Source organism: Oryctolagus cuniculus, chromosome 1 (assembly GCF_051225735.1).
Source record: "Oryctolagus cuniculus isolate XC-2025 breed Fujian yellow rabbit chromosome 1, ASM5122573v1, whole genome shotgun sequence".
NCBI classification, from domain to species: Eukaryota; Metazoa; Chordata; class Mammalia; order Lagomorpha; family Leporidae; genus Oryctolagus; species Oryctolagus cuniculus.
The window spans coordinates 100167837-100187847 of NC_142867.1; the positions used below are offsets into that span (position 1 = coordinate 100167837).

At 36.8% G+C, this 20011-nt stretch overlaps 1 protein-coding gene across 21 annotated transcripts in view; it reads left to right on the plus strand.

Moving 5' to 3' along the window:
• Positions 1–20011, plus strand: part of ATM (ATM serine/threonine kinase) — a 154433-nt gene that overhangs the window by 43281 nt on the left and 91141 nt on the right. For 9 of the 21 annotated variants that reach the window (XR_016234450.1, XR_016234452.1, XM_089333535.1 and 6 more), the window contains 12 exons: positions 2582–2707; positions 3482–3607; positions 4488–4577; positions 7511–7682; positions 10317–10516; positions 12158–12240; positions 12335–12490; positions 13298–13373; positions 13498–13628; positions 14469–14598; positions 18128–18301; positions 19613–19782. Coding sequence is in view for 19 of the 21 variants with exons in the window: in XM_089333535.1 (XP_089189661.1) it covers positions 2582–2707; positions 3482–3607; positions 4488–4577; positions 7511–7682; positions 10317–10516; positions 12158–12240; positions 12335–12490; positions 13298–13373; positions 13498–13628; positions 14469–14598; positions 18128–18301; positions 19613–19782 (1634 nt within the window). In the remaining 2 variants the exon portion in view is untranslated. The remainder of the gene's footprint in view (positions 1–2581; positions 2708–3481; positions 3608–4487; positions 4578–7510; positions 7683–10316; positions 10517–12157; positions 12241–12334; positions 12491–13297; positions 13374–13497; positions 13629–14468; positions 14599–18127; positions 18302–19612; positions 19783–20011) is intronic. The other 12 variants (XM_051819893.3, XM_089333551.1, XM_008261832.5 and 9 more) reach the window with 3 other exon arrangements.

Genomic DNA, 20011 nt, shown 5'->3' on the forward strand with positions numbered 1-20011 from the left:
ATTAACCTCCTGTGCCACAGTGCTGGCCCCCTATATATATATGCATACACACACACACACACACACACTTTTTAAAAGAGATTTATTTATTTGAAAGAGTTACAGAGAGGCAGAGAGAGAGGTCTTCAACCTGTAGTTCACTCGCTAACTGTCCTTAATGGCCAGAGCTGAGCCATTCTGAAGCCAGGAGCCAACAGCTTCTTCCAGGTCTCCCTCACGGGTGCAGGGACCCAAGGACTTGGGCCATTGTCTGCTTTTCCAGGCCATAGCAGAAAGCTGGATTAGAAGTGAGCAGCCAGGACATGAACTGGCACCTGTATGGGATGCCGGCACTGCAGGCGGCTGCTTTATCTACCAAGCCACAGCACTAGCTCCCATACATATTTTTTTTTTTTATTCTTTGTTTTCCACAATGCCTTTTTACATAGATAAGTGATAAAATACTTGAATAAAATAGCCCAGAAGCTATAGAAGGGAGTTAGTTCAATATCCAAGGTAAATGACCCAAAAGACCCTAGAGGGGCCAGTGTGTGTCTGTTTTATCTCTTACTTTCCTTTGATTACTGACATCCTTCTGCATCAAATTGTATCTAATTCCATTGTAAAGTAATTTATTGTTTTCTACCTTTTCCACTAAAGTACTGTTTTGTGCAATATAGGAATAGAAAAATCTGAAAATCTTGTTTTACTATGTAATCTTTGCAACCTTACATATTCTGTAAATTGTCTAAATAGTATCTATTAGAAAAATATTTTGTGCTAGTCTCTGGAGTCCAAAAAACTGTATAAATCAAGGTACTTTTCCTTCAGAAGCTCAAAATGCCATTTTACGGGTGGGTGTTGTGGTGCAGCAGGTTAAGCTACTACTTGAGGTATTCACATTCCATATCAAGATACTTAGGATTGAGTCCCATGTCTGCTTCTCATCCAGCTTCCTGATAATGCACCTGGGAGTTAGCACATGATGGCTAATGTATTGTCACCCACTTGGGAAACCTGAAAGGATTTCCAGGCTCACAGCTGTGGCTTGGTCCAGCCCTGGCTGTTTGTGGGCATTTTTGGAGAGAGTGAACTAGTGGATATAAGATTTCTGTCTCTTTTCTATATTGTCACTGTGCCTTTCAAATGAATAAACAAATAGTCTTTTAAAAATGTTATTTTAATGTCTTTTTTTTTTTTTAAAGATTTTATTTATTTCTTTGAAAGCTACAGTTGCAGAGAGAAGGAGAGACAGAGAGAAAAGTCTTCCATCTACCAGTTCATTCCCAGATGGCCACAGTGGCCAGAGCTGGGCTGAACTGAAGCCAGGAGCCAGGAGCTTCTTCTGGTGTGCTCGCTGGTACAGGAGCCCAAGGACTTGGGCTATCTTCCACTGCTTTCCCAGGCTATAAGCAGAGAGCTGGAATAGAAGAGGAGCAGCCAGAACACGAACTGGTGCCCACATGGGATGCTAGTGCTTCAGGTGGAAGCTTTGCATACTACGTCACAGTGCCAGCTCCTTTGAAGTCTCTTTATATGCATCTAATTTCTAGTTATATCTCAAGACTGAGAAACATTTATTTGCCCGTAAGGATTTTTTCTTTTTAAAGATTTGTTTATTTTATTTGAATGGCAATGTTACCCAGAGAGGGACAGCCAGAGATCTTCCACCCGCTAGTTCACCCCCGCAAATGGCCACAACACCCACTGCTGGGCCAGGCAGAAGCCATGAATTCTGTCTGGTTCTCCAATACAGGTGGCAGTGGCCAAAATGCTCAGGCTATCATCCACTGACTTCCTTGGTGTGTTCCTGTGGAGCTGCATTGGAAGTAGAGCAGCTAACACTCGAACTGGCATCCATGTATGTGGAATGCTGGCACTGTAGGCCATGGCTTAACCCACTGCGCCACAATGCCAGCTGGTCAGGATATTTATCTTCTCTTTTACCACTACCTCAAATACTTAAGAACCTGTGTGTATTGTGCACCGTTCCTTTAAAGATCTGTGTGTAAGGGCTGGTGCTGTGGCGTAGTGGGTAAAACTCCCGACTGCAGTGCCGGCATCTCATATGAGTGCAGGTTCGAGTTCCAGCTGCCCCACTTCTGATCCAATCCCAACTGCTCCTCCTCTGATCCAGCTCTCTGCTATAGCCTGAGAAAACAGTAGAAGATAGCCCAGGTCCCTGGGCCCCTGCACCTGCGTTGGAGACCTGGAAGAAGCTCTGGCTTCTTCTGGGAAGTGAACCAGCAATGGAAAACCTCTCTCTCCTACCCTTCCCCTGCGTCTGCTTCTCTGTATTTCTGCTTTTCAAATAAATAAATGTTAAACAAAAAGAAGATCTGTGTGTAGAGAACATTTTAAAGGTTGTGTCCTACTTGGTCAGTAGGAGAAACTTAAGCCATTTTTATTGAGAATCTTTGTTATTAGAACACTATAGTAACCTACTTGGTGTTTTCTCAAGATGTTCATAATATGCCATCTTTAATTCACTTAACTGACCTTTTGCTTCTTAATATGTATATAAAATTTGGTCTTAATAAAAGGTAATTTTACAGTACCCCAAACTACTAATAAAATAATATTTTCCTATTTGTGGTTTCAGATTACAAATTTAGAAACACTCGTCCGGTGTTCAAGTCTTTTGGTGGGTGTTCTCGGCTGCTATTCTTCTATGGGTATAATAGCTGAAGAGGAAGCATGTAAATCAGAATTGTTCCAGAAAGCCAAGGTAGGAGAATTTTTGTTGATTTCTGAAAAACTAGTTAAATTTGTTTGGAAAGCAAAATGTTACTTAAGTTGAACATTCCTAATCTGAGATCTGACATGTTCCCTGATCTGAAACTTGGAGTCTGACATGATTCTACAAGTAGAAATTTCATATCTGACCTCATTTGATGAGTTATAGTTAAAATGGAGATGCATAACACATTGTTGCATAGGATCACCTTCAGGCTGAGGGTATAAGGTGTGTATGAAATAATTTCATGTTTAGTCTTCAATTATATGCAAATATTCTAAAATTTGAAAGAAATCTGAAGTACTTCTAATCATTTTGGATAAGGGATACTCAGCCCATATAGTTAACCCTTTCTTTTATTTATGCTGCCTGAGAAGAAATCATACTGTATGTCCTTCTCTCTCAGTACTTTTTTTTTTTTTAATATTTATTTATTTATTTGAAAGAATTACAAAGGGAGAGCAAGAGATCTCTGTCTGCTGGTTTACCCCTTAATATCTGGGACTCGAACCTGTGCTCATATGAGATACTGGTGTTGCAGGCAACTGGTTTACCCGCTGTACTATGATGTAGGCCCCTTGGCATTTCTGATAATGGAATGACTTGCAGAAAATAAAGTATAAGATTTGTAATTTTTTTAATGTTCATGCTTTTTTATTTTACTTTATGACCATGTCCGATTTGTAAATGCAATTGTCTATGGAAGCAATACTAAACTATAATTTTAATTAGAATTTTAATTTTCCCTCCTTCTGTTCTTAATAGTCTTTAATGCAGTGTGCAGGAGAAAGCATAACTCTGTTCAAAAATAAGACATATGAGGAATCTAGAATTGGTTCCCTGAGAAATATGATGCATATATGTACAAGTTGCTTATGTAACTGTACCAAGGTAAGATACTCTGCTTACTTGGAATGTAGCTCATTTAGGGGAATAATTACTGATTTTTTTTTTTTTTGGCTTCGTTCTTAAGTTCATAAACTGACTTAAAGATAAATTGAACTGTAAAGATAATATACAGAGGAATAAAGGAATAGTAGTCTGAGTTTCTTGTGGAACTAATTTCATCATTGAAATTTTCTGAGATTTTCTACCCACTTTCATATGGCATTAACATAGATGATTCTTTTATTGCTGACGTATTTTCATTTGTTTAATGAAAATTTGTTAACTATAAACTATGTGATATGCATATTCCTATACCAGGACTAATGTGTATCACAAAGATAATTCTAGCACATAAGTTACTTGATTTTGCCCACATCATTTTAGATAGTGTTTAGTAGAAAGACTACTATTCCTGGTGATCTTTGTTTTGACTTGGAGCAGGTCTATGGCTTTAGTTCAGCCCTGCAGAATGTAAATAATAATTGGAAAGATCTCTAAAAGTTAATAATAACTGGAAATATCTTGAAAAGTACTTGACCATATATCAATATTATCAGCATATATTTCTGGTTTTGCATTTTGATTTCTGCCATTTGCTTTAAGTGAGAAAAGATAGAAATGGAAGAAAAAAACTGTAATCTGCAGTTACTGCTTATGTTTTGTATAATTAGCTGATATTTTAAATTTTTTAAGCACATTCATATTCAAAGTCGTATTATAGTTATTATTTCTATAAGAAAAGAAATTACTGCTTCTGAAATAATTTAAGGTTTGGCCTTAATAGTAAATTTTTATGTACATTTTATTTGAAGTAGAACAAATACTATCTGCCAAGAGTAATTTTAAAATTTCTTTATTGCTTGATTCATTGTCTTAATTATAGCAGAATCCAAATAAGATTACATCTGGCTTTTTCCTACGATTGTTAACATCAAAGCTAATGAATGACATTGCAGATATTTGTAAAAGTCTAGTAAGTATGGTTCCTGTTTTAATTTTATGATTCTAAAATGTGTATTTTTTTCTTGTTGAAATGTCTTAAAAAGGTTCGATCTCAAAATGTATATCATCTTATTTTTGTATAAATGACAATATTAAATAAAAACATTGGGTTTGAAGAAAATGTATTTGATAGGTCCTTAATGTTGGTACCTAATGCAGTACCTGGCTTTTTGATTCTCAATAAATAATAGATTCTAAAACTGGAAACTAATCATCTGGGCTCATACCTCTTTCTGTGTAACACTGCCAAAATTCAGAATAATTATTTTTCTTAAAAAAAATGAAAAACATTACCAGACAAGCAACATATTCTTTTTTTTTTTTGACAGGCAGAGTGGACAATGAGAGTGAGAGAGAGACAGAGAGAAAGGTCTTCCTTTTGCCGTTGGTTCACCCTCCAATGGCCGCTGCGGCCGGCGCGCTGTAGCTGGCGCACCGCGCTGATCCGAACCTGGGAGCCAGGTGCTTCTCCGGGTCTCCCATGCGGGTGCGGGGTCTAAGCACTTGGGCCATCCTCCACTGCACTCCCGGGCCACAGCAGAGAGCTGGACGGGAAGAGGGGCAATTGGGACAGAATCTGGTGCCCCAACCAGGACTAGAACCCGGTGTGCTGGAGCCGCAAGGCGGAGGATTAGCCTCCGCAAGGCGGAGGATTAGCGCCGGCCTGCAACATATTCTTACTGTGGTATTGATTTTTTATTTATCCCATGAAAATCAGCTTAATGCTACATACATTCTGTTGTATAAATAAATAAATAAAACTTACAAAAGGAAATAAAGCCATATAATAGGTTTTGGGGAACAGGATCTCACAGATGAGAGATGGAACTCTGATCTGCAAGTGCCTGCAAATTAGTAGCAAAAACCCAGTCATATTTATTATATGTGCCTAGTGCCTGGAACATAGAATAAACATTTATTCTGAGTGAGATAATACTCTATAAATTGGTTATTTTTATTTTAATGCAAGTATTGATGGTTTTCTCTATAACTGTACTTATTTTATAAGCTACATACTTCTATGCCTTTTTGTCAACTTTTATTTAATAAATATAAATTTCCAAAGTACAACTTTTGGATTATAGCGGCTTTTCCCCCCATAACCTCCCTCCCACCTGCAGCCATCCCATCTCCCATTCCCTCTCCCATCCCATTCTTCATCAAGATTCATTTTCAATTATCTTAATATACAGAAGATCAACTTAGTATATATTAAGATTTCAACAGTATGCGCCCACACAGAAACACAAAGTATAAAGTACTGTTTGAGTAGTAGTTTTACCGTTAATTTGCATGGTACAACACATTAAGGACAGAGATCTTACATGGGGAGCAAGTGTACAGTGACTCCTGTTGATTTAACAATTGACACTTTTATTTATGACATCCATGGTTAAGTTTATTCCAAGATATTTGATTGTTTTTGTAGCTATTGTGAATGGGATTGATCTTAGAAGTTCTTTAAAGGCTGTTGATTTTTGTGCATTGATTTTATATCCTGCTACTTTGCCAAACTTTTCTATGAGTTCCAGTAGTCTCTTAGTAGAGTTCTTTGGATCCCCTACATAAAGAATCATATCATCTGCAAAGAGGGATAGTTTGAGTTCTTCCTTCCCATTTTGTATCCCTTTAATTTCTTTTTCTTCCCTAATGGCTCCATCTAAAACTTCCAGTGCTATATTGAATAGCAGTGGTAAGAGTGGGCATCCCTGTATGGTACCAGATCTCAGTGGAAATGCTTCCAACGTTACCCCATTCAATAAGATGCTGGCCATGGGTATTTCATAAAATGCCTCGATTGTGTTGAGGAATGTTCCTTCTATACCCAGTTTGCTTAGAGTTTTCATCATGAAGGGGTGTTTTACTTTATCATATGCTGTCTCGGCACTTCTGTGCCTTTTTTAGCAATGTATGGTGTCCTACCTTTTATGAATTTTATATGTATATATATTTATATATTTAAATATATATTTAATATTTAAATATATAATTTTAAATATATATTTAATATAAATTAAATATATATATAATAAATTAAATATATATTTAAACATATACTTTTAAATATAAATATATATATAATTTTTAAATATATATATTTAATTTTAATCTCTTTAAAATATTGCTTTTTGTTGCAAAGAGTTCTAAAGTAAAGGTTCTTGAACTCTTTATTTTGTGTACTTGTATTCGTGCAAATGAATGATACAGAATAAATTCTAGCAGTAAATTTGCTTGTTGAGAATATGAATCTTATTTTTAATGGATAGTGTCATTATCCCTCAAAATAGTTAAACTAGTTTTTCCACACATCCTTATTAACTTGGGATATACACATACACACACACACATACACATATGTGTATATATATTTAAGGTTTATTTATTTGAGAGGCAGAGTTACAGCTAAAGAGAGGGAGAGGCAGAGAGATACCTTCCATCCGCTGGCTTACTCCCAAATTGCTACAGTGGCTGGAGGTGTGCCAGGCTGAAACCAGGAGCCTGGAGCTTCCTCCAGGTCTACCACCTGTGTGCAGGGGCCCAAGCACTTGGGCCTTCCTCTGCTGCTTTCCCAGACCATTAGCAGAGAGCTGGATCAGAAGAGGAGCAGCCAAGACTCAAGCCGGCACCCATATGTGGTACTGGCACTGCAGGCAGTGCCTTTACCTGCTATGCCACAGCACCAGCCCCAATACATAACTTTTTAATACAAAGAATCATTTATAAAGTTTGAAAATTAGGAATACTGCTGTATTACAGTTTTTATATCCATTTTCCAAGTGGATGTTGAATAAAAATAATACTGTTGCATTCATGGATACATAAATATTGAATTCTCTGGGTGAGTTTTAACTATTTTTTCCTGAAAGGAGCCAACTTGAACATCCTTGTTTCTCTTCTTTGAAGGCAACCTTAATAAAAAAGCCATTTGACTGTGGAGAAATAGAATCAATGGAAGATGATACTACTGAAAATCTAATGGAGGTAGAAGATCAGTCATCCATGAATCTCTTTAATGATCACTCTGCTAGTAGTGAGAGTGATGCAAATGAATTTGGAGAGAACCAAAATACTATTGGTAAGTACATATTTTCTGTTTGGGATGTCTTTTCCCTGTTTATATTACTTGAACATTATAGAAAGTCTCATTAATTTCAATTTTATGCTCATTTCATTTTTCCTTAGCGTAATCTGTAATGATTGTTCCCTTCCTGTTCACCTTAAATTTCTTGGATTTATTTTATTTATTTATTTATTTATTTATTTTTGACAGGCAGAGTGGACAGTGAGAGAGAGAGAGACACAGAGAGAAAGGTCTTCCTTTGCCGTTGGTTCACCCTCCAATGGCCGCCGCGGCCGGCGCGCTGCGGCCGGCGCACCGCGCTGATCCGATGGCAGGAGCCAGGTACTTATCCTGGTCTCCCATGCCGGTGCAGGGCCCAAGCACTTGGGCCATCCTCCACTGCACTCCCTGGCCACAGCAGAGAGCTGGCCTGGAAGAGGGGCAACCGGGACAGAATCCGGCGCCCCGAGCGGGACTAGAACTCGGTGTGCCGGCACCGCAAGGCGGAGGATTAGCCTGTTGAGCCACGGCACCGGCCTGGATTTATTTTTTTTAAACTGAATTTATTAACTTTCTATTATATTCTTCCCGGGAGGAATTCAGAATTATAAGACATTACTGCTAAATTTCACCCCTCTGAAAAGAGCATTTGTTGTGGTGGTTAATCTTCTGCTTGGCATTCCAGCTTCCTGTGTTAGAGTGCTTGACTTAAAGTCCTAGCTCTACTCTTCTTTCCACCTCCCTTATAACACATATCTTGGGAGCCGGCAGATGGTTCAAGTAGTTGGATTCCTGTCACTCATCTGGGAGTACTATGTGGGCATTTGAGAAATGAACCTGCAGATGGGAACATGTTCGCTATCTTTATGCCTCTCAAATAAATAAATAAATAAAACTTATAAAAGGAAGTAGAGCCATTTGATAGATTTTGGGGAACAGGATCTCACCAATGAGAGATGGAATTCTGATCTGCATATGCCTGCAAATTGGTGGCAGAGACCCAGTCACTTGAGCTATATCATTGCTTCCTCCTAATATCTACATTGGCAAGAAGCTGGAGTTGGGAGCCAGAGCTGGGAATTGAATCCAAATACTCTGACATGGGATTCGGCCATCTTAATTGCTTGGCCAAGTGTCTGCTCCCATATCCCTTTTATAACTTGTTAGTTTTAATGTTAGTTTAACATTAAAATAAGCATTTTCCCCAAGTAACTGCTGCTTTTCCTAAGCCATTAGCAGGGAGCTGGATTGTTAGTGGAGCAGCTTGGATGCCAGCATTGCAGGCAGTGATTTTACCTGTTAGAGCACAACTTTTTAATGACTATACTATTTTTTTAAAGATTTATTTATTTATTTGAAAGTTTTCGTTACACAGAGAGAGGAGAGGCAGAGAGAGGGAGAGAGATCATCCTTCCGATTGTTCACTCCCCAGTTGGCTGCAATGGCCGGAGCTGCGCTGATCCAAAGCCAGGAGGCAGAAGCTTCTTCTGGGTTTCCTGTGCAGGTGCAGGGGCCTAAGGACTTGAGCCATTTTCTACAACTTTTCCAGTCCATAGCACAGAGCTGGATTGGAAGTGGAGCAGCCGGGTCTTAAACCAGCACCCATATGGGATGCTGGCGTTTCCGGCCAGGAGGTTAATCCGCTGAGCCACAGTGCTGGCCCCAACTATACTATTCTAATACTAAATATTGTGATTTTCTTGACCAATTTTTTCGACCAATTTTTATTGTCAGAAATTTGGGAGCTGGCACTGTGGCTTTCTAGACTAATCCTCCACCTGCGGTGCCAGCACCCCGGGTTCTAGTCCTGGTTGCTCCTCTTGCAGTTCAGCTCTCTGCTGTGGCCCGGGAGGGCAGCGGAGGATGGCCTAAGTGCTTGGGTCCCTGCACCTGCATGGGAGACCAGGAGGAAGTACCCAGCTCTTGGCTTCGGATTGGCGTGGTGCCAGCTGAGGCGGCCATTTGCGGAGTAAAGCAATGGAAGGAAGACCGCTCTCTCTGTCTCTCTCTCTCTCTCTCCCTGTCTAACTGCCTGGCCAAAAAAAAAAGACTATTGGAACTCATAGAAGAGTTCTTTTCTGTTTCCTTGTAATAGCATTACTATGGTGGAATTAATCTAAATACCTTTTTTCCTGTTTTTGATTATTTCTTAATAATAGAATCCTTTTCATCAAGAAATTCGAAGCTTTTGTTGTATAATTAAATTCATTGTAGTTTTGTTTTCTGTACACTTTTTGGGGTAGGAGAAGGGGAGGATATTCCAGTTAATATATGTGGTGGGATGGCGCTGTGTCGCAGTTGGTTAATGCCTTGGCCTGAAGTGCCGGCATCCCATATGGGTGCCAGTTCGAGTCCCGACTGCTCCAGTTCTGATCCACTGGTTCACTCCCCAAATGGCCAGAAGTTCTTCCAGGTTTCCCATGCAGGTGCAGGGGCCCAAGGACTTGGGCCATCTTCTACTGCTTTCCCAGGCCATAGCAGAGAGCTAGATTGGAAGTGGAGCAGCCGGGACTCAAACCGGCGTCCATATGGGATGCTCACACTGCAGGCAGTGGTTTTACCTGCAATGCCACAGTGCTAGCCTCTAAAAAAAATAATAATATATGGCTTTTCTACCTCTCAGTGTTAATAAGTGCTTTTCATTTTTAGGTGCCATGAATCCATTAGCTGAAGAATATCTGTCAAAGCACGATCTCCTTCTTTTAGACATGGTCAAGTTCTTGTGTATGTGTGTAACTACTTCTCAAACCAGTACTGTGTCATTTAGAGCGGCTGATATTCGGAGAAAATTGTTGATGCTAGTTGATTCTAGCATATTAGACCCTACTAAATCTGTCCACCTACACATGGTGAGTTAAGTGAAATGAAGAAACTGTTTGATTCTGTTTCATTGTACTGATTAAATGCGATAGTCTAACATGTGAGAATCACAATTGCCTTTGAAGACTTGATACTGCCTGCTTAAGAAATGAATCTGGGACTAGTTATAAAATATACTTTCCCTTTTTATGTATTGTGAAAAAAATTTAAATGCTTGCTGAAACATTGAAACTTGGATGAAATTTGGTTAGATTATTCCCTTTATGTATAATTATCAAATTGTTATTGGACTAAGTCAAGAAACAGATGTAGAATATAAAAAGTAATGCATAATTGTGTTTGAAGTTTGCATCTTGCCTTTGTCTTGATACTAGTGAAAGATAGGTTCATTTCTAGTTCATTACCATAGGGTTTGTTTGGTGTTCTCTTTCTGTATATGTAGCTCCATTTTGTGAAAGTCATAAACGTAGCTTTCCACTTAATCTTAAAACGTTTACTTTAAAACTCAATTGCTTTATATGTAACTAATCTCTGACCATGTCGGCTGTTTCCTTAACTTCAGCCCCTGTGTATAAGGTGATAAGAGTCCCTAGGCCAGTGAGAAGCTGAGTGGGTACCAGGGCATGTTTCCATTTCCAAAAAATTGGCAGACATATTTGGTGAGTCACTAATTCAGAGAAACATGCTGGTTGTGTCCCTGATAGATTGGCTTAACACATTCCCAGCATGGGCAAATATGCATGTGATCCCCCAACCACAGCAAACAAGTTTGTGCTCTGCTTGAGCCCTTGGTTTTGGCCCTGCCAGTTAGTCTAGTCAAATCTCTAGTCCTGGCCAAAGGGAAACTGTTGTATGCTTTTCTTGAAACGGTGTTTAAAGTCACTTCAAAGCACTCAGTAACATGTGACTTTCACATCAAATATTTGAAAGCTTCATTTTATTTTCTTAATATTAAAGATAAAATAAGCAATATACTATTCTGCCTATAAATACTAGGGGGAAAATCTCATATGATCTCCTAGTATAACTAGAAAAATGTTTGGTACCTCGCTGTATCTTCCATTATGTATGGCAGTTGCTAAATAGCGCATAGTATCCATAGTTCCATGTTAAGCCTCAGAAAGTTGTCATTAGGAGGGTAAGTCAGGGCCTTTGACTTTTCTTCCCTGCCTGTGGTTTTCTCACGTTTCCAAAACAGATCAACAGGATAGATTTTAACCATTGAATTCTTAAAATCCAATCATTATTTTGGGAGGGTGAAGATATAATATAGTTTCAGATTCTCATTGAATACTTCTTTCATGATAATAATAATCATTTATTGAATTTCCACATGGCAGCCAGATTTACATTTATTTTCTGTAATCTTCAACAGTTGTCAGGCCAGGTCAGTGTATATCCCTGTTTTACAGGTGAGAGTACAAAGGTCCCAGATGGTTTTTTAACCATATAAATTAATGTTGTTGGTAGTAGGCTTTACATTCAGCTCTGTTTGACCTCAAAGGCTTTTTTTTTTTAACCATATGCCCTTTTGAAAATTTACATGGATGTGTTTGTGTGTATGTATAAGAAATATATGTGTGTATATATATATATGTGTGTGTGTGTATACACTAATATGTGAATGACCAGTGAAAAAAGCTGATTTTTTTTCTTCCCTACTATCTTAGTATTTAGTGCTTTTAAAGGAGCTTCCCAGAGGAGAGTATCCCTTGCCAATGGAAGATATTGTTGAACTTCTGAAACCACTATCGTAAGAAATTAAAACCATGTTCTCTTCCCTTTAAATTTCTCAGCTAACTGATAAGTTCTGCTAAGCTTATAAAGTTAAATTTTTTTCACCACAGCAATGTGTGTTCTCTGTATCGTCGTGACCAAGATGTTTGTAAAACAGTTTTAAACCATGTCCTTCCTGTAGTGACAAACCTAGGTCAAGGCAATTTGGATGCTGAGAACACAAGAGATGCTCAAGGACAATTCCTTACAGTGATTGGAGCATTTTGGTAGGTACAGGCTATTTTGTGAAATGTTTGTTTTTCTTTTACTACCTCTGGATACAAACATATACTTTGTATTTCTGCATTGGTGATTTCCTTTGATCTTCCTAGTGTAACTATGGACATCTTTTAATATTAGCAGAATGTAATTTGTTTCAATTGTTTGAAAAACAGCATTGTCTTTTGCTTAAGTCTTTTGCTTAAGGCTTGACTTGCTAAACTATATAATATGTTTACCTTAAAATTTTGAATCATTTAAAAGTTTAGCATGTGTGTTGAATAAAGAAAGTGTAACAAGACCAAATCAGTTGGATTGTTCATATTTCCAAAGAGTAAGTTGACCTTGTTGTTATCCAGTTAATTCACACTTAATGTCACAATCTGAGATAATATCATGATACTTAACAGGGAGTACATTTAGGCAATTTAGAGCTTTCATAATATTTAATTAATAAAGACTTATAAACTGGTGTGGAATGTGATTTTGAAATCTTGATACAATAAATAAAACTTTTTAAAAAAAGTCCTTTTAAAGCAGTTTATTGTAACACAGGTAAAGTATGATAGCCTGAAATATAGGCATACTTGTATGAAAAACATAATACACATTACAAGGAACTCTTTTTCAAACTAATTTCTTTTAACATGAGTTTTTGGGAGGGTGAGTACCTTGGCCTGTTTCACATAATGAGGATTAAGTTTAGCAGAGAAAGAAATTTTTAAAGCACCCTATATATTAACCTTAAATCCAGTGATTTTTCTGTGTTTTTATTTGAATGATTATTTAAATTTGAAACACTTAATTGATTTCAGGCATCTAACAAGGGAGAGGAAATGCACATTCTCTGTAAGAGTGGCACTAGTACAGTGCCTGAAAACTTTGCTTGAGGTAAGTTATTCCATGTGAGAAAGATCTCTGTTGAGATTTTAAAAGCAGCCTTAATTTCTGTTTGGTAATGATTGATTTTTCTCTTGATATTTTATATTCACTTCAAATTATTCTTTTCTCATAGGCTGATCCTTATTCAAAATGGGCTATTCTTAATGTAATGGGTAAAGATTTTCCTGTAAATGAAGTGTTTCCACAGTTCCTTGCTGATGATCATCACCAAGTTCGCATGTTGGCTGCAGAGTCAATCAATAGGTAACAGATCCAGTATTAATGAAGTGTTTGTAATGATGCAAATAGCAATGTAGTATCTAGCCCAGTCTAAGATCTCTAGATGAAATATTAAGAATGGCACTTATTGAGCATGTATTTGTACTGTGTACCTGGCATTTATGTCTTCTGATAATTCTGACAATTCTATCACTTAGGTACTATTATTTTCTTGAATATATAGATAAAAATTTTTGGCTTAGGTGAAATAACTTACTTGTTGTTACAAAATAATTGACTTGAATGAGGCATATCTGACACCACTTACAGGAGATGTAGAATGCTGGATAGATAGGACCATGATTTTCATGTGAATTAACACATTTTATATGTGCTAATTGCATTAAGTTTATTGGAGTGAGAATGCAGTTAGGCACTAGAGTTATTCTGTCAAGGGAATCTGTTTTATGTTAGAGTACTTAAATAAGCAAATATTAATTTCTTACGGATTACATGTTTATCAGGTAATTAAATCAACAGTATACTTTTTAAAATTAAATTGATTTTAAAACTTTAAGTTACAGCCTATCTTGTATTTGTCAACCTTGCATTCCAGGTAAATAAAGCATTTCCCTTCCTTTCTTTACTCTGTAGCATATTTGAAATACTATATTTTAACACATTTACCTCTCCCTGTTCGACTAGGATATAAAACTGCAACACATTATTATGTTAATATCAGCCCAGCTGCAAAAAAGGAAAACACTATCTAGTAGCAACTCATATAGAAAAAGACCCACTGAGTTTTACATCAGAGGTCCTACTATTAATAATATAATGTTTAAAATAGACAAATTTCACTGTTTGTTTTTTTTCTCCCAAAAGATTATTCCAAGATATGAAACAAGGAGATTGTCCCAGACTGTGGAAAGCACTTCCTTTGAAGCTTCAGCAGACTGCTTTTGACAATGCATGCTTGAAAACTCAGGAAGGAATGAGAGAAGTGGTAATTCTAGTAATACATATTTGTTCTTGTTTTATACTGTCTGTGAATATCTTATATATTATTTTATCAAGTGTGGCACACGATAATTTGTATCTAGTTACAATATAATACTTATCTACAACAGCCATGTGAACTGAATGAAATTACATTATATTAGCATATTTTTTTTGGTTCAACTTACATTTTTTTTTAGAGAAAAAATTTTACTGTTTTTATGGGTCTACAAATAATTTCCTTTTTTGTTAAAATACTTTGCATAATATATGGCTAAAACATGGTGATAAAAATGAATTCAGGAAAATATACCACAAGATAAAATTATCTTGATTTTTTTTAAACCTTGTGTTTTTCACATTTCTGTGTAGAATAATATTTTTCCTAAAGTGGTAAAAATTGTCTTAGTGTTCACATTTATTCATACCTATGCCCTCATTGTTTCTAAAAAGAATGTGAGACGATTAAATGACTATCAAATGTATGATACTGAGAAAATGCAAAGAGCATTTGGATGAAAGAATGTGAATTTAGAAAAGTGTTTCAATGGACTTGAAAGATAAATATAAATAGTGTAGAATTTAACAGTATTTTAAGGGATTTGAAAGATAAATATAAATAGTGTAGAATTTAAAAGAAATAATATATATTATTTTAATATCAGCCCAGCTGCAAAAAAGGAAAATACTATCTGGTAACAAATCATTTAGAAAAAGACCCACTGAGTTTTACATCAGAGATCCTACTATTAATAAACACTGTGATACAGAAGAAGTAAATTCTATCTATGTTTCATTGTTTCATTAATGGAAATAATGTTTTAATGAGCAGTGCTAATAAAATAACTTAGATCTGCTATACTATTTTTTTGTTTTTTTTTTTTTTTGTTTGTTTGTTTTTCTTTTGAACAGGCAGAGTGGACAGTGAGAGAGAGAGAGACAGAAAGGTCCTCCTTTACCATTGGTTCACCTCCCAATGGCTGCTGCGGCCAGCGCGCTGAGCTGATGCAAAGCCAGGAGCCAGGTGCTTCCTCCTGGTCTCCCATGCAGGTGCAGGGCCCAAGCACTTGGGCCATCCTCCACTGCCTTTCTGGGCCACAGCAGAGAGCTGGACTGGAGGAGGAGCAACCGGGACAGAATCCGGCGCCTCGACCGGGACTAGAACCCCAGGGTGCCAACGCCGCAGGCAGAGGATTAGCCTAGTGAGCCGCGGCGCTGGCTGCTATGCTTTTTTTTTTTTTAAAGATTTATTTATTTATTTGAAAGTCGGAGTTACAGAGAGAGAGAGAGAGAGTTCTTCTACCCGCTGGTTCACTCCCCAATTGGCCGCAGTGGCCAGCGCTGTGCTGATCCTAAGCCAGGAGCTTCTTCTGGGTCTCCTACGCAGGGGCCTAAGGACTTGGGCCATTTTATACTGCTTTCCCAGGTCATAGCAGAGAGCTGGATTGGAAGTAGAGCAGCTGAGACTCAAACTGGCACCCATATGGGATGCCGGCACTGCAGGCAGCGGCTTTACGCCACAGCACTGACCCCTGCTGTACTTATTAAAGGGCAGCTGAAATATGTTTGGTTCTGAGTAAAAATAGGTTTTTAATTAAGATTTAGAGAGTATGTAGGTCTTCATTTTACAAGGAATGTGAAGAAATCTAGTGGAAAGTTAGAAAGCTCATAGCTGTGTGCAAAGATTTCAGTGATTGCCGTTCAGTGAAGGAATTAGGACTTTTTTGTTCCAAAAGTCAGATCTAGGATCCCTGTGTAGCACATTTTCAAAATGTGAAGAGAAACTTCTATCAGATATAACTTTTATTTATTATTCTTTTTTAAGATTTATTTTATTTATTTGAAAAAGTTAGAGAGAGAGGTAGAGACAAAGAGATCTTCCATCTGCTGGTTCACTCTCCAGACGGCCGCAACAGCTGGAGCTGCACCGATCCAAAACCAGGAGCTTCCTCTGGGTCTCCCACATGGGTTCTGGGACCCAAGGACTTGGGCCATCTTCTACTTCTTTCCCAGGCCATAGCAGAGAGCTGAGTTGGAAGAGGAGTAGTTGGGACTAGAACCAGCGCCCATATGGGATGCTGGCGCTTCAGGCCAGGGCTTTAACCTGCTGTGCCACAGCACCAGCCCCTCAAATACAGCTTTTAAAAATAATGTATGTGACTATTGAAATTTTAGAATTGATTATTAAACTGGAAGTGTATCATGTGATTTTTTTCCTTTTGGTTATACATCTAATACTACTTTTTTTAACTTTTATGTAATAAATTTAAATTTCAAAAGTACAACTTTTGGACTATAGCGGCTTTTCCCCCCATAACCTCCCTCCTATCTGCAGCCATCCCATCTCCCACTCCCTCTCCCATCCCATTCTTTGTCAACATTCATTTTCAGTTATCTTTATATACAAAAGATCAACTTGGTATATACTAAGATTTCAACAGTTTGGGCCCACACAGAAACAAAGTATAAAGTACTGTTTGAGTCGTGGAAATTAATGTTAATTCGCATAGTACAACACATTAAGGACAGAGATCTTACATGGGGAGCAAGTATACAGTGACTCCTGTTGTTGATCTAACAATTGACACTCTTATTTATCATGTCAGTGATCACCTGAGGTTTTGTCATGAGTTGCCAAGGCTATGGAAGCCTCTGGAGTTCACAAACTCTGACCTTATTTAGGCAAGGCCATAGTCAAAGTGGAAGTTCTCTCCTCCCTTCAGAGAAAGGTACCTCCTTCTTTGATGTCCCATTCTTTCCGCTGGGATCTCACGCATAGAGATCTTTCATGTAGGTTTTTTTTTGTTTTGTTTGTTTGTTTGTTTGTTTTTGCCTTGGCTTTCCATGCCTGAGAAACTCTAATGGGCTTTTTAGCTGGATCTGAATGCCTTAAGGGCTGACTCTGAGACCAGAGTGCTGTTTAGGGCATCTGCCATTCTATGAGTCTGCTGTGCTGATACTGCCTTTTAAAGTATAAAGAGATATGTGTTAAATAGCAATTAAAAAAGTCATTTCAGGAATTACAGATGGAAGTTGAAGAGGACCTTTTAATCTCTCACCATCTTTTTGTTACTACTTTTTTTTTTTTTCATTTTTAAATTTTTATTTAATGAATGCGTTTTTACAGAGATACAACTTTAGGAATATCGTGGTTCTTTCCCCCATACCACTCCCCCTTGCTCCCATCCCACTTCCCATTCCCTCTCCCATCTCCTTCATTATAGTTCATTTTTAGTATGACTTTATATCCAGTCTTCCTCTTTTTCTTCAAGGAAATTTATATCTCACTGGCATGTTTTTCCTTTGACAATTCTTTCGATAGGATCTTAGGAAGAACAGTCTTTCTCAATCTTGAAAACTTCTATTTTCTCAAAATCTCTAGTTTTAGTGTGATCATTGTAGGATGTAGGATGTAAAACTGGTAACTAATGAAAACATCTGCTTAGATGTTTTCATTAGTTCTGTTACTTTAGTTTCAATAACTCATTTGTAATGTTTAAATACTGCATTATGTCATTGTTTTTAAAATTATTCATTCTTTGAAGTCCCACAGTGCTGAGAACCCTGAAATTTTGGATGAGACTTATAATAGAAAATCTGTTTTATTGATGATGATAGCTGTGGTTTTATACTGTAGCCCTGTCTGTGAAAAACAGGCTTTGTTTGCACTTTGCAAATCTGTAAAAGAGAATGGATTAGAACCTCACCTTGTGAAAAAGGTAAATGTGAATGACTTTATTATTATTATAATGATAATCCTCCTTGGTTAACTTTTTAACAGAGGGATTAAACCTTAGTTTTCAAATTGACACCTATTTAAGAGTTGGAAACTATTTTTTAGGTTGGAAATTTTGGAAAGCAATTATAGTAACTTTTTGAATAGTCTGTTTATTTGTATATAGTGTTACGTCTGACATTCCATTCATTAAACTAACAAAGATAAATGACCTTTAGTCACACAGACCAATCTCTGGAATAGCACTGATTGAGAGGAAACACACAGAGACAAGAGCAGTTTCAGGGATTTTGCCCTGTAGACTCTTCCAGCACACTAGCATCTATCAGGGCTAGAATTCAAATCTTAGGGTGGTGATGATTGTATTAGGGGAGGACAATTGGGATTCAAGCTTTACATATAGATTATTACAATGTTAAGGAATGTTGTTCTACCACCTCAGCATTGGAAGTTTGGGAAGTTCCAGGCTTTTCTGTTGCTGATTTTTATGTGGTGAATTAGTAGGCTGATACAGTATGGTTTCCATGGAGCTTTATAGTGGGTCAGTGGCCAACTTATAGGCGAACAGTTTTAGATAAGTTAACATTTTATTTTTTGGTATTAATATAGGGTGTTTTTTGGAAATATACAATTATACTAGCTAATTATTATAAGTGTTATATAATGTTTATATTTAACATTGAGGAGAATAATTTTAACTTAAACCTTCCTTTGAGATATAATCAAATGCTGGAAACTAACATATTTTAGTGGGTTTTTTTTTCCATTTAACATTTGCTTAGGGTTTGCTATGTCCCATTTATTATGCCAATTATATTAAATACAGTTTTTCTTTTTTTTATTATTCCTATCTCATTGATAAGAAAATCAAGGTATAGAAAAGTTAAATGCATGTTTAACTCAAACTAAATACTGCATTTTATATAGTAATTTTATATAGTAAAAGTAATTAACTGACTACTTGCCATATTTGGCACATTACAAAGCATGTTATACACAGAAAATCTCATTTAATTTTCTTCAAAATGTCACTCTTATTTTATAATTTAAAAATGAAGTAAAAAAATAATTTGTCTAAGGTCACATACCAATAAACAATGCAGAACTAGAATTCAAACTGACTGTAGAATTCTAATACAATGTCCTACCTCATTAGGAGTCATCTTAAAATTTTCTTCATTGAAATCCCTCTTGAATAAAATGGCTAAAAATAAAATGAAAAAAAAAAAACTCAAACTAAATGCTGTTAATAAAGACTTCATTTTTTAAAGGTATCAACTTTTGGTTTTTGCAGGTTTTGGAGAAAGTTTCTGAAGCTTTTGGATATAGAAATTTAGAAGACTTTATGGCTTCTCATTTAGATTATTTGGTTTTAGAATGGCTTAATTGTCAAAATACTGAATACAGATTATCTTCCTTTCCTTATATTTTATTAAACTACAAAAATGTTGAGGATTTTTATAGGTATGTATATAAATGACATATGTAAAATATGTTTAATTTAAAATTAGGTTATAATGTTTGGCAATTCACCTCCCCTGTACCATCTTCCTACACACAAGTAAAAGGCTGCATGGTGTCAGGAGCAGGACAGCTTGATTTAATGAGAATGTATTGAAAGTAGTCATTGGCCTTAACATTTTTTTTTAAAGATTTGTTTATTTTTATTTGAAAGTCAGAATTACACAGAGAG